At 26.9% G+C, this 13745-nt stretch overlaps 1 protein-coding gene across 1 annotated transcript; it reads right to left on the bottom strand.

Annotated features, from left to right (window-relative positions):
* Nucleotides 1–6328: 6328 nt before the first annotated feature.
* LOC113555131 (G-protein coupled receptor Mth2-like) lies at nucleotides 6329–13408 on the bottom strand. Its single transcript, XM_026959468.1, has 6 exons — nucleotides 13361–13408; nucleotides 12681–13167; nucleotides 10736–10814; nucleotides 8502–8686; nucleotides 7059–7224; nucleotides 6329–6611 (listed from the first exon to the last, which is right to left on the bottom strand). Exons 1-6 carry the CDS (start codon nucleotides 13406–13408, stop codon nucleotides 6329–6331), a joined length of 1248 nt encoding a protein of 415 aa, XP_026815269.1.
* Nucleotides 13409–13745: the final 337 nt, after the last annotated feature.

Genomic DNA, 13745 nt, shown 5'->3' with positions numbered 1-13745 from the left:
TGTCTAGATGTCATAACTTCACTATTCCACTGTTTGAAGCTACAGAGAAACTGTACTTTTAGGCTTTAACTTATGTTAAAATTGAATTCAATGATAAAACATTGCATACAAAAAACGAATTTGAATGTAGACATCCTGTCAGCCTATGTTATAATATATATTTATATTAAAGTAACTTATTTTATTATTAGTTTAATACAGTAGATTGAATTAATTGTTCTCGAGAAGATTCCATTTGAAAGTGTTATTATGTGTATAAAATACCTATAATAATATAATATATTAAAAGTTTCAAAATACCCATGATCAGGGGCGTCATTTCAACTTTTTTTATTGTTGGTGCCAACATTTTTGTAGACCATTCAAATCATTACCAGATAACATGGACATTTTTTTTTGTGAATATGGGGGGGGGGGGTTAAGTGGTGACAAAAACAACGGAAAAAGTTATGTAAAATTTATTTAATATGTCACCTATATTAGTATGAAAACATCACAATATTATTACTATTTTTGAAGAACTATGTGTAGATACTTTTAATGAATTTATATTATATTGTGGATACCAATGGTGTTTGGTAAGTAAATTTATGGGTATAAAGCACCTTAATAGTACTTAGCCGACCCTAACCTATACATTTTTTCTCCCTGCACACTCAAAATAAATAATATAGCTAAGCCTGAAATTTGTTTTATGGGTTCCCTTGTTCAAAATGGCACAATATATTTAATTTATATTTCTAAATTTTTTCACTTCTAATTTTTATTTAATAACAAACCATTTAGTTACACAAAACATTAATAAAATAAAAACATCTATTATCATAAAGCAATAATAAACTAAACAAACTAAAATACTGACATTTGGCGGTTGTCGGGTTGTATAACATTAAATATTAAGCAAATATTATTATTATTATAATATATATTTTATTAAGAATTTCACTTCTTTCTCGATCACGACTAGATCAATCATACTCTCGATGTACTTAAATTGGTGGTAAGAAGTAAGTAACATTGTGACAAGGTTAAAAATGTAAACAAATAATATTCTATGATTGTTATTTTTAGACAATTTTTTCCCTTTTGATGGGAGTCTATACCCAGAGTGTATAGATTATACAGGTTGCCTTATAGTTATGTAAACATTGAAAAATCTCCGCAGCGCCTTTCGTGACTGTGACGTCACCCGTCGTACACATTTTAAGGCAGCGCATTGTTTTGCATGGCGATCTGTATTATTTTTCGTTCTTTTGTATTTTTTAGTAGTTTTTTCACTATATTAATACGATATATTACTATGTCGGCGTCGTATACTTGTATAGCAAAGGCCTAACACTTATTTGAATGAATAAGAGTTATGCATTTATTGTTATAACCTCGAAATCTTCGTCAATTTGTAAGTAGCAATAATAATAATAATCAGCCCTGAAATCCGACTGCACCATTTTTGTACAAAACTAATCGTAATATTCCTTATTTATCATTAATGAAAGATATGCATATTTTCTGTGAGGTGAAATTAACCAATATAACCATAAGTTCTAGTTGATTTAAGAATTTTACTAAATTTATTCAAAAATAGAAATATTTTTTTAACAACATTTCATGGTCACCTTAAATTGTTAATATTACACCTTACACTTTCTTATACTATGTACCAAAATATAGTACTATATATTAGTATATTACTATAAGTACTATATATTTTTTTTTGCAAATTATAAAATTAAGTGTACAAATATAGTTAAGGGTATAATATATTATTGTACAAAAGTATAATGTTAATAATTATAAATGGCTACAATTAGGTCATCAGTTTTTTAAGTTTTTCAAGCTTGTGATTTAAAGTTAGGGTTTTGCTCTTCTTTTTTGAGTAATTTGTTGGAAATCAGTTTTTAAGTAAGTTATGAGTATTTTTAATTTACGTTATATTTATTTGCATAACTTGCTAAAAAATGTATCTATTGTAAAAAGCCAACATACGAATACAGATAATGTTCTCACCATCAAGTTTAATAAACTCTAATTTTTAAACTGACGGAGCTAAACGTGATCTGCTGAGCGTAAATTTGCTGTTACGCACTTATAAGACGGAGCAACACTTGCGAGTGTTGAGTCCTCTTAACTCCAAATAAAAATTTCGTTTTGACTACTGCCTACTGGTTTTTACTTTTGGTTTTAAAAATTGCACTGAAGCGGAAAGTTGAACGAATATTTATACATTCATAGGTCACAAACGGAGTACTCAAATTAAATACTGTAAAAGTTACAACTATTTTTTTTAATATGATCATAAATTAGCGATTTTGAATTATTTATTTTTTGTACAAAAACTTATCATAACTTCATGATACACCTTGTATAGTTATAAATGTACATCACACCTGTGAAAAGAAAAATCGGTTCTACCAGTATTTTTGGCTTTGCCTGGGCCCTGGATAGTAAATAGTTATTGGCGTTATTGCATACGGCAACTGCACAAGGCACAACATTAACCGCCTTCATATTTCGGGGTTGCCATTAAAACAAACTTATTTATTATAAAAAAACCACAAAATCTCAATAATAACATTTTTTATTTTGCATACTAGGAGCATAAAAAATCACACCACGGTGTAAACAAGCCAGCAAAAAAGCGCGTTAACACTATACGTGCTATAGCAAGCAAACAATTTTGTACGACGGGTGACGTCACGGCACAATTTTCCCCACTCCCACTTTTATCGAAATATCGGTATGAGGCAACCTGTATAATCTATAAACCTTGATCTATACCAGCAGATATATTATGTATTAAATCAGTTGGTAATATCATGGTAGAGAATAGAAAAAAATACATAAAATATTATTTATATTATTATTATTTTATATTTTATGTCTATGATATAACCACATAACCACACTGATCGTTTTTGGAAATAAAACACATTAGTACCTAAAGTAAATTTTTTTTTTTTTTAAGAGGACGCCATACCCGTATGTGTTGTCTCTATCGTACTAACGTACATCGTAACAAATGTTCGTTCAGCAGAATACATTTTGTGATGTTAGCTTTAGTATTAGAGTAAATTTACCTATTATCAAATTTAAAGGTCAGAGATCTAGACAATGACATATGCGTTTAATGATATTATTATTTTAAAGTGAGTTACAGCTACATGTGAAATATTACAACTTTAAAACGTTCATAACTCACTTTAAAATGATAATATCAATAAAATCATATGTCATTGTCTAGATAATATTCTTACCTTTAAATTTGATAATAGGTAAATTTACTCTAATATTAAAGCTAACATCACGAAATGTATTCTGCTGAACGAAAATTAGTTATGATGTACGTTAGTAAGACAGAGACAACACATGCGGGTATGGCGTCCTCTTAAATATTGAAAAAATATAAAATAAATAAACTTTATTAATATATAATACTTAGGTATATCGGCGATTATATTTATTGTTGGCAGTCCAAAGAAGGCGTTTTTAAAAAATGTTGGTGCAAATGTACACCTGCACCCCCCCCCTAAATGACGCCCCTGTCCATGACTAATATTTTATATTACAAAAAAATAACTAAAATTGTTACTATTCGTTTAAATATCTAATTTTGTGCGAATTTAAACTTCATAATGTGCATGAAGAAAAAAACAGTGCTTCTATAGATTTTTTTTGTTTTTATTATTTGTTGTAAAAATTTTAGTTTGTCTGTATTTTTTTTATTTTTATAGTTGTATTGAAAAGTACTGGACATTTTTAACTTTAAACTGCAAGTTAATGCATTTTCCTCTTAATATATTATGTTTGGAACTAAAATTATATTCATTTCCTTCCAAATATTAATATATTTATAGACCATCAAAAATTTGAAAGAAAATTAAAAATATTAAAATAATTCTGCATCCACCTAATATTTTTATTTTTTTTTATTTTATATTATTATTAATATAACTAAAAAGTAAAAGTTATGGAGTAAATTGACAACGGTTCTAGGTCACTTTGTACGGTCGGGTAAAAAAGTACATTGCAGAACGCGGACACTTTGTACTATTATATACATAAAGTATAAACATATGTATATATTATTAAATACAATTTTATTAAAATTGTTATTAATTTTAAATATTATTTGGTAAATCTAAGTACGAGTATCTTACACATTCTCCGAGTTTTTGGACAGTTTTGCGGGAAAATACAACTGGACGAATGTGTCAATAGGCTACATAAGAAGCAAAAATCTAATTCTGGTGAAAATAATAAACTATTAACATTTATGTAACCAGCATCAAAACAAGGAAATAATTTTGAATTTTTAAATTCCATATAATATTATACTTATACATATCAGTTTTAACATTATTTCTCGTTTTTGACAGAATTTTATTTTGATACAATTCGTTATTTATATTTATATTGTACGCATTTTTAATTGATTTAAACTGATTATTTTGACTAATAGTAATATACTATATTTTATAACGTTTTTAATAAATTTACTTTTTTATATTTAATTTTTACATTTTAATAATTTACATTATATACACATAACATTTAGGTATATTACTATAGGTATACATTAATATGTACTTTATGCATATAATAGTACAAAGTGTCCGCGTTTTGAAATTTAAACAATGGACCGTACAAAGTGACCGCTTACTACAGCTAAGTAGGTATCAAATAAATCCGGCTACAACTCGTTTGCGCAAATTTACCTTTTTTACAAATCCTTTGCGCACAATAGAAATCTTTTTTCAAAGAGATTTACCCACGTATAGGGTGTACATAACCTGTGTTATAATATGTTATAATTTTCAGATTTTTCACTAGCCTATAATTCTGGGTCAAAATCAGCATCAACGTCAATATAATTTTTCAATATATAGTATATAATAAATCTATATTTATGTTACATGGAGCTATTGAAATTATTTGAATAAATGCGTCTAGAACATCATTAGGTTCTAAATAAGGTAAATCGAAAAAATATTTAAGTCACATTCCAATTTCAGAATCATTTTTTGAATATTCTTTTAAATATTTTTACACTTAAGTTTTTTCTTATTAACTGCATTGATAAGTTCATTATAGTGTAAATTTATGAAATACCACGATTGAAAATAATCGTTATACCTTAATACACTCTGTACACCCAAAACTGTACCTACTAACAGGTTTCCGTTGTTCACAATTTTATAAAATCTACTGGTATGTGCGCAAACGAGTCTCAATTATAAATCCAATATTTGCAGGGATGCATAAATACCTGGATTGTTATACTCCAAATTGGAATTTAATACGTGGACTGTAAAAAAATGGAATTTAAAAATTTCAAATCCGTAAAAATCTGGACTGGACAAAACTGGACCGTAAAACTTTGGACCATAAACACATTTATATTATAATGTATCCGTTTTAACTTTTTAAGAGGGTATGGATTTAATATTTTTCGGGATACATTCAAAAAGGCTGTAGCTCATTAGCGCAAAATATAACCAAAAAGCACAAAAACAATACCTTTTTAACAAACCATTTGCACAAATAAATTTTACATACAAGCGTATTTTATCAAAATCATATAGTTGTTAATCATGCTTTTACAGTAGAAAGCGGCCTTAGGCCCTTTCATTATGTGAAAAATAAAAAAATATACTTAAAACGTTTCAAGTACTTACCCATAAATGACATGTATATATATTACGAAGAATTAACTATATCATTGTTATTAATTATTATTCTTTGTTCCCATATCTAATTTCGTCTAAATTGATTAAATTAAAATGTTTATTAAACCACACAATTAATATATTGCTTAGATGTTATTGTTAAAACAATTCTATTTTGTTTATATATATATAATTATAGAACATTTCAGCAACAGATAAATATTAATGTAAAGAAAAAAAATATTAGAGGGGTGCAGAATTATTTTACTATTTTTAATTTTCTTTCCAAGTTTTGTTGGTATATAAATATTTTAATATTTGGAGGGAAATTAATATAATTTTGGTCAAAAAATATATCAAGAGGAAAATGGATTAACCATTTTTACCAACATTTAAATTAATTTTTCCTATAAAATGCTTTATCAATGAATTCGATTTTAACATATTAAGTTAAAACCTAAAAGTAAAGTTTCCCTATAACGTCAAATCGTGGTCAAAAGCAAAATTTTAAATTACAAAAAAATTTAAAGTTCAGTGTAAAGAAATGTAATTAAAAATAATTTATTTTGATTACCCAATAATTAAACTTAAAATCGTGTAATTGATTATTAATTGAATTGCTTATATTCCAAGTGGATATTTCAACTGGATTTTTATTTTTTTTACATTGGAGCTAGTTCTAGTTGAGTAGTTCTAGTAGATACACTAGTAGATGTCTTAAAAAGTTGGAATCGAGGACAAAGTTTTTTACGTAATAAATTTAATACACGTTTTTTACATACAAAAATTAAAAAAATTAACACTCCTTGCAGAGAATCTACAATGTTTGTGACATACCACACAAATTCAGAACCATTTGAATCTGTTGCCACTGCTGTAATTTCTGGCATTTTTGATAACCAATTAACACCCATGACGATGAGTAATTTCAAATGCAATATGAATCTGAAAAACAAAATGTTTCTGATTTCATGTATAGCTCGCTCAATTTACTCAGAGTCGTACCCAGGAATTTTTTATGGGGGGGTCCAAAATTTTTATTTTATCTGTTCTCTAATTATAATTTATAATTTATAATCTATAAGCTTTGTATAATATTGAAGGTAATGGGAAATTAAAATATACTGTAAACCTACTCTTATTATACTATTTACTATTAAACAATTGTGTAAAATGTAAATGTAGAAATTTCAATGAGGGGGTCTGGATCCGACCCCTCCCCCTTTTGGGTACGCCCCTAAATTTACTAAATTAGTTTTTATAAAGTTTTATTAAATTCTTTACTTAATAATTTTATGTGAATATTATAATTTTTATATTTATTAAATATAACAACAAATGTTATAGGACAATCCTATTCTTAATAATAGTGATAAAATTCTCTGTACTTACCTTTGTTTTTCATGGTCCACATTTTTTTGGCTTTCAGATCCTCTAAGTACTTTAGCAACTCTCATATGTTTGAAAATAACTATTGCCGTGTGAATAAACATCAATAGATTACTAAATAATAGAATACCCATAGGACCATAAAAATATATCAGCATGGCTAACTTAGCTAAAATATAAATTTATAAAAAATTCAATAACATGATACGCCTAAATATTTCTTTTATTAAAATTTTATAATTCTGTATAATTGTTATAATCAAGTCCTAATTCCATAAACGTATTCCCTTTACTAGTTTTTATTTTATTTTAGTATATGTTAAAAAAAGTACGTATGAATTTCTTAAGAAGACGTTATATACGCATGTGTTGTCTCTATCTTACTAACGTACATCATAGAAAATGTACGTTTAGCAAAACACATTTTGTGATATTAACTTTAATATTAAAGTAAATTTATCTATTATCAAATTTAAAGGTAAGAATATTATCTAGAAAATGTTATATGCTTTTATTGATACTATGATTTTAAAATGAGTTATGAACATTTTAAAGTTATAGTATTTTACATAGCTATAACCAATTTTTTAAACCATAAATATCAATAAAAGCATAATATATCATTTTCTAGATAATGCTCTTACCTTAAATTTTAGAATTTAAATATTAATGTAGACTATATAAATAATTACAAAAAAAAAAAAACATTTAAAATGTGGAAAAAATTAGCTATGTTATATTTAAAACAAGGATATTTAATAATGTTTTGTTTTCATCTACTAACTATTAACACTTGAGGGACATCTCACGTCCTTAAATTCTTTGACAAAAACCGTTTTGCGTGGGCAAGAATTACTCGGGCAATAATCTTTCATTAAAAGGAGATTTTTACTGTACAATTATTTTTGATGATCACTAGTACAAAAAAATGTATTCAAAACGTATGACGTATATACCAATTTTTACTTTTAATATTGTAATAACGCAACTAATATAAGGTACTAATACTATGAGACAATATGTAAGTTACTTTAAATTAGTAAATAATAATAAGTATTTAAAACTAAACTTTTAAATTTTAAAACCTAAATTGCATTCAAATTACCTATATCTCACGCTTTAAAAAGCACATGTGTGGTGTCCTCTTTAATCCTTTAAACTTTTTGCGTTAAAAAATGCCTTATCGAACGTCATACAGCAATAATGATATTTATTTACCTTCTAATTTATTATTTTAATCATAGCATCAATAACACATCTAATTTTCACTCTTATCGATTTAATAAATGAATACATATAAATTATTTTGTTAAAATGTTAAATCATTTAAATAGTAATTAATATATATATATATAGTAATTTTTCAAACATTATGACTTCAATTAATATCTTTTGCAATGAATTAAACTTATTTTAAATATAAACAACTTTTATAAAAATACTTACAACCAAACCAACAACTCTTAATTCCAAATCCTGGACGAATCGCATCAGTAGGTAAAAATAACAAATTCTCCATACCAAATGTAATTATTGAAATAAATGAGGTACATCCCCACGCATAAATGGAATAGATAATAAACTTTTTCGCTTCGTGCTCTCTTATATTTCCTCTTAATGGTCTAAATCCACTAAAAATTAAATACATAAATTAATTTACTTATTTATTTAATTATTTTACTATTTATAATTTAAACATTGTTTCTTGTAGTAAATTTAAATGTCTATTCTTAATTAATATTGCATTTAGTACATTATTATAGAATTTTTTTTTTTTTGAAGATTGTTAATACGGATTAAATTTGTCAAAAAATTAAAAACATTTTATTTTAATATAAAATGTTTTTATTTTAATTCTAATTCATAAATACTTTAAATTTGAGTGTTATCTCTATTACATTCAAACTAAAATATGACTTTTATTGTAAATGGGTTGCCATGAGTCAATTAAAATTTTAATAAACAGGATTGTTTACAATACAACTACATTACATTTTGTGTTAATTAATTTTTTTTTAACAATATCTATATGTGTATTATAATGCAGTATAAGTGCCCTTGAGCATTGAGGAACGGGTTATGCGCGGGAATGATATATATTTAATAATATACGTACATATTTTTACCTTGTAATGGTATATACACTCAGTGTCAGTATACAATTTTATTGAACATGTTTACAATTTGTTAATTTACAACCTTTTGAGTTTTAAATTTAGATAGCATCTAACCAGTACCCACATGCCAAAATAACATTTTCAAAATATTTTTAAAATATATAAAAATAAAATAAATAAAATAAAAATATTTTATTTTGCTTATCACAATATTTTAAAATAGTGTGAAAATGTATAGAAAACATTTTTTGGCAGGAGAAAAAACGTTTTCACAATATTGTAGCAAAATACTTCTACAATGTTTGGATTTTACATTTTCAAAATATTTGAGACATAATATTTCTAAAATATTTAAATTTAAAACTAATATACAAAAGTAAATTTAAACGTATATGAAAAATATTTTGTAAAAAAATGCCAAAAGTTTGGGCGGCTGGGTATTTTAATGCGCTACCGCCGTACTTCCCAAGTTGCTTTTGAACCTGCCTTACCTGTTCATATAAATCTATGCCTCTCACCTATCGACTACAGTATGAGCTAGGAAACTGATTCGAATTTCATGCACTTAAGTCGTTTCAGTATTGCTAACAATTTCGCAGTTGTTTTATTTGCATGTGACAATACCTTAAATCGCATTTAAAAAAAAAAAGACAATTTAAAATACCACGGAGGGAAGGGGAGCTTCTAACGACACACAAATTAAACGGGAACAACGCCGGAAAAGAGACGAAATTTTCGAACATACCGCCATTGGAAAGCAGTTCCCTACGGGTAACTGAAAAAAATTTCAAGTGAGGATCTGGACTCCTTGACCCTTCCACCAGTTACGGCCTTGAGTACGGGTGGCGCAGCACTTGGGCCGACGGAGGAAATTTTCAAAACTATAGTAGTTCGCAAATATTTTGAAGATATTTTAGGAAAAATTAAAATATAATATTTGATACACAATATATACAAAATGTTTTAGTTACATTTTATTTCAAATATATGGTGATCAAATACTTTGAAGATAACTCAACAAGATTTTCAATTAAATGTTTTACAAAAAACCTTACTCAAATATTTTGAAAATATTAATATTTTCAAATTGCTATGTGGGTAATGACACAATAATAATATACGCATTATGCATAATTGACTGACATCCATTTAACCAGTAGTTTATTAAATACAATATAATAATGAATTTTATATTTACTACTTACCAATATATCAAACTATAATGTTGTACATTTGTACCACAGTCGAGAGAAAACGAAAAGGACCTGCACTTATTGATGGCTACATAAATAATAATGATAATATAGACGATAGTAGAAATAATATAGATAATTATATAATATAGTAGAGGCGTATAATAGCCACCCAACTCGTTAATATATAATATTAAATTATAGAAGTATATTATTATTATTATTTGTCTACTTAACATAATTTAAATACCTATAAAATTTAAAAAACTCAAAAATACAAACAGAGATAAGATTATTTCTTGGCTGTAGTCTGGAGGATTGTAGAACAGTATGGCAGTACCTACCACTCAATATACAATATTTTATTTACCTGAAAGTCCTCCATATATCAAAACATATAACATTAAGCCAGAAAAAACTTGCCAATAACGAGAATTGAATGGCATACGCTGAAACAAAGAAAACCACATTATTTTAATTAATAGTTTATATACAGAATGATTTATCAAGTATGCTCACACCTGTTTTTCCTTAGTAAATTTATTTAAATTTAAATTTTTAAGATTTTTAAATATACTTAAAGATTATATTATACTTAAATTTTTAAGATTTGCTTTAATACTTAAGGCGTAGTGTGAATCATCTCTTCCCTATTTAATAAATATTTGTTGATATAAACGAGTTGTTTCCCACTTTACCAGTACCTACTTACTAATGTTTATACTAAAATTAATAATAAATCTTTAAAATTTTTTTACAAAACTTCAAAATATATATATACTATATAGCAGGGGTGGGCAACATGACTATGTACGCGAGCCACTTATATTAATGCAATTATATCAAGAGCCAAATTATCTAATCTGTACTTTTATACTACAAAAATAATAAAGATAGCTAACATCCGATAAACATATCAAATTACGAAATATGAAATAATAAAATAATAATAATAATAATAATAATAAACTTTTTTTTTTATAAATGTATGCAAAAAAAATTAAAATTTTGGTTTTTGTAAATAAAGCCGCGAGCCGCAATTTTCCACCCCTGCTATACGATATAGGTAACCAATACTGGATGCTAGGACTACATTTACGAATTATATATGCGATGTTCAATGTTGATATATTAATATTAATAAATTACCTAAATTCTCAAATCTCAAAAATGTGAAAAAATAGGTTTGGATTTGCGACTTCAGTTAATGCTTTCATTATTACAAAATATTTCAGTTTAATAGCTAACAGTGACATATATCATTGACCTGTCCAACAAGTAGGACTTAATTTTTTCAGAGTGATGGTAGATTCCCCAGTAAATTTTGATAGTAAATCCCATCTGTTAATGTTACTTCCAAAAAATGTGTAAATGTCCTCTAAAGTAGTAAAACATGATTCAACTTCAATCGATTATTTTGTGGCGTCATTAATTTTTAAATTTAAATTGTGTGCACAATAAACATAAAGTGCATTGGGTTGTACTTGTCTGATAAGGGGTTGAACTCCGCCATATGCGCCATTCATTACTCTTGTCCCATTATACCCTTGTAAAAACAATAATTACAACTTAAAAGTTAAACTTACTTGTTTTATGCCAGTTGTCCGGACGATTCGAAAATCAAATGTGAAATAGCGTGTAGAATATAGATGGACAAACCGGAAAACAGACGATGTTTATATTAATATGGCGACCTAACAATATCCACCGCAATATTAATATAAACATCGTTTGTTTTCTAATATTATAATAATATTATATCTGTTATAATAATATGATAGGTATGTTTTGGCTGTGTTGCACTTTTTTCTGTCTCAATAACAGTACCTGCTGTATCATGAATTTTAAATTTTAAAATAAAATTCGAATGTTTGTTTATCATTTTTTATAATAAAGATTGTATTGACGAGGGTCGAGGGCCCCTCCGAGGCTTTTCAAGTCTAGGGTCCCGGGGTATTGCCGTGCCTTGCCATCCCGCAGTTACGCCACTGCCAAAGTTAAAGCTATTATTGCGTATTTGAGTGTTACTATAATAGAGTATAATGTATAATTGTATTATAGGTATGTATTTACTAGGTTTAGGACAGTTTTATTATTATATAAAATAGAAGTTTAGTGTTGGCCAATAGTAAAACATGACGTATAAATCGCATAACGTGTTGTTTAAAATTATTTTAATGAATACATTATTTAATACATTTACTGATTATACTTAAGTAGGTACTAGGTACTTATATGATAAGTTAAACATGTTGATATTTGTTACTTCCATTACATAAACAAAACGTAAAGTAAATATTTATATATTTACTTACCTTGACAAATACACCATGTACCAACAATACCACCTACGAATCGATCAACTACTAGACTGCTGTAGGCCACCAATAGCGTTGCTACATGACACATTAATGATTTTCCATGCAAATTTCGTAAGTCTCTGATAAGCGCATAAACTAGGAACGTTATAAGCAAAAATGGTAGTGACAGCATCATGCCGATCGTATAAAATATATTTGTGCCATCTTGTTGGACTGCCAATTGTTCTGGAGAACAAACAACTGCTAAAATTTGATAATTTAATTCGGAAAATAGCTCCAAACAAAATCGACCTGGTGTAATTTTTCCTGATTCACTCAGTAAGTATCCCTCATTATTTACCCGGAAATCACCATTTGCCTTCTCTGATAGAGTCAATTTATATTTTTCACTTTCATTACATGTCGGTTTTTCATAGACTATATGAAACAGGTCCGTCTCGTAAATGTCAACCGTCCTGTTTGCATTCACAATTTTTGGAACCTATAACATGAACTAAATTAATTTTTAAATCTAGAAATAATATTAATTTTTTTAATTTTATTTTAAAATCGATGAGTAAGAATAAAATTTAAAAAATAAACCCCAATTTTTTAATAATACAGTTGAGCATCAATGAATAAAAAGGCGCAAAACTATTGATGACCTATTGACCTCAATAAGTTATATATTCAACCGGATAGTGGTAATAATAAAGACCAAAAGGATTGGATGTGTAAGACATGTCTGCAACAAAGCGTGACCGTGTACATCAGTACCTGTGTGGCTGTGTCTTATAGGAGTAGTCCAACTATCCGAATAAAGAACTTAGAAAAGATTATGAATGATTATCATTATCATATAGAGAACATCGGGAACTGGGAATAAGACATGGTAGTCCCGCAAAGGGCTTATATTATATTTGTGCGTTGTATTATAATATTATAATATACCTATAATGTAAATATCTTTATTAAATTTTAATTAAAGACTTCAAGTAAGGTAGAATTATTTTATATATATATAAGATTTAAATTAATTGTGTGGATTATATGAAGGCCATAAAAGTCGATTGCTTTTGT

The sequence above is a fragment of the Rhopalosiphum maidis genome, chromosome 2 (genome assembly GCF_003676215.2).
Source record: "Rhopalosiphum maidis isolate BTI-1 chromosome 2, ASM367621v3, whole genome shotgun sequence".
Classification (NCBI taxonomy): Eukaryota; Metazoa; Arthropoda; class Insecta; order Hemiptera; family Aphididae; genus Rhopalosiphum; species Rhopalosiphum maidis.
This window is presented reverse-complemented; position numbering and strand designations above follow the sequence as displayed.

Coding starts and splice junctions, on each gene's coding strand:
- LOC113555131 (XM_026959468.1), bottom strand. CDS start 13,408: ATGTCTTACACATCCAATCCTTTTGGTCTTTATTATTACCACTATCCG. Junction 13,168..13,360: donor TTTATTATTACCACTATCCG/GTTGAATATATA, acceptor TTCATGTTATAG/GTTCCAAAAATTGTGAATGC. Junction 8,687..10,735: donor GATATATGGAGGACTTTCAG/GTAAATAAAATA, acceptor TTTAATTTTTAG/TGGATTTAGACCATTAAGAG.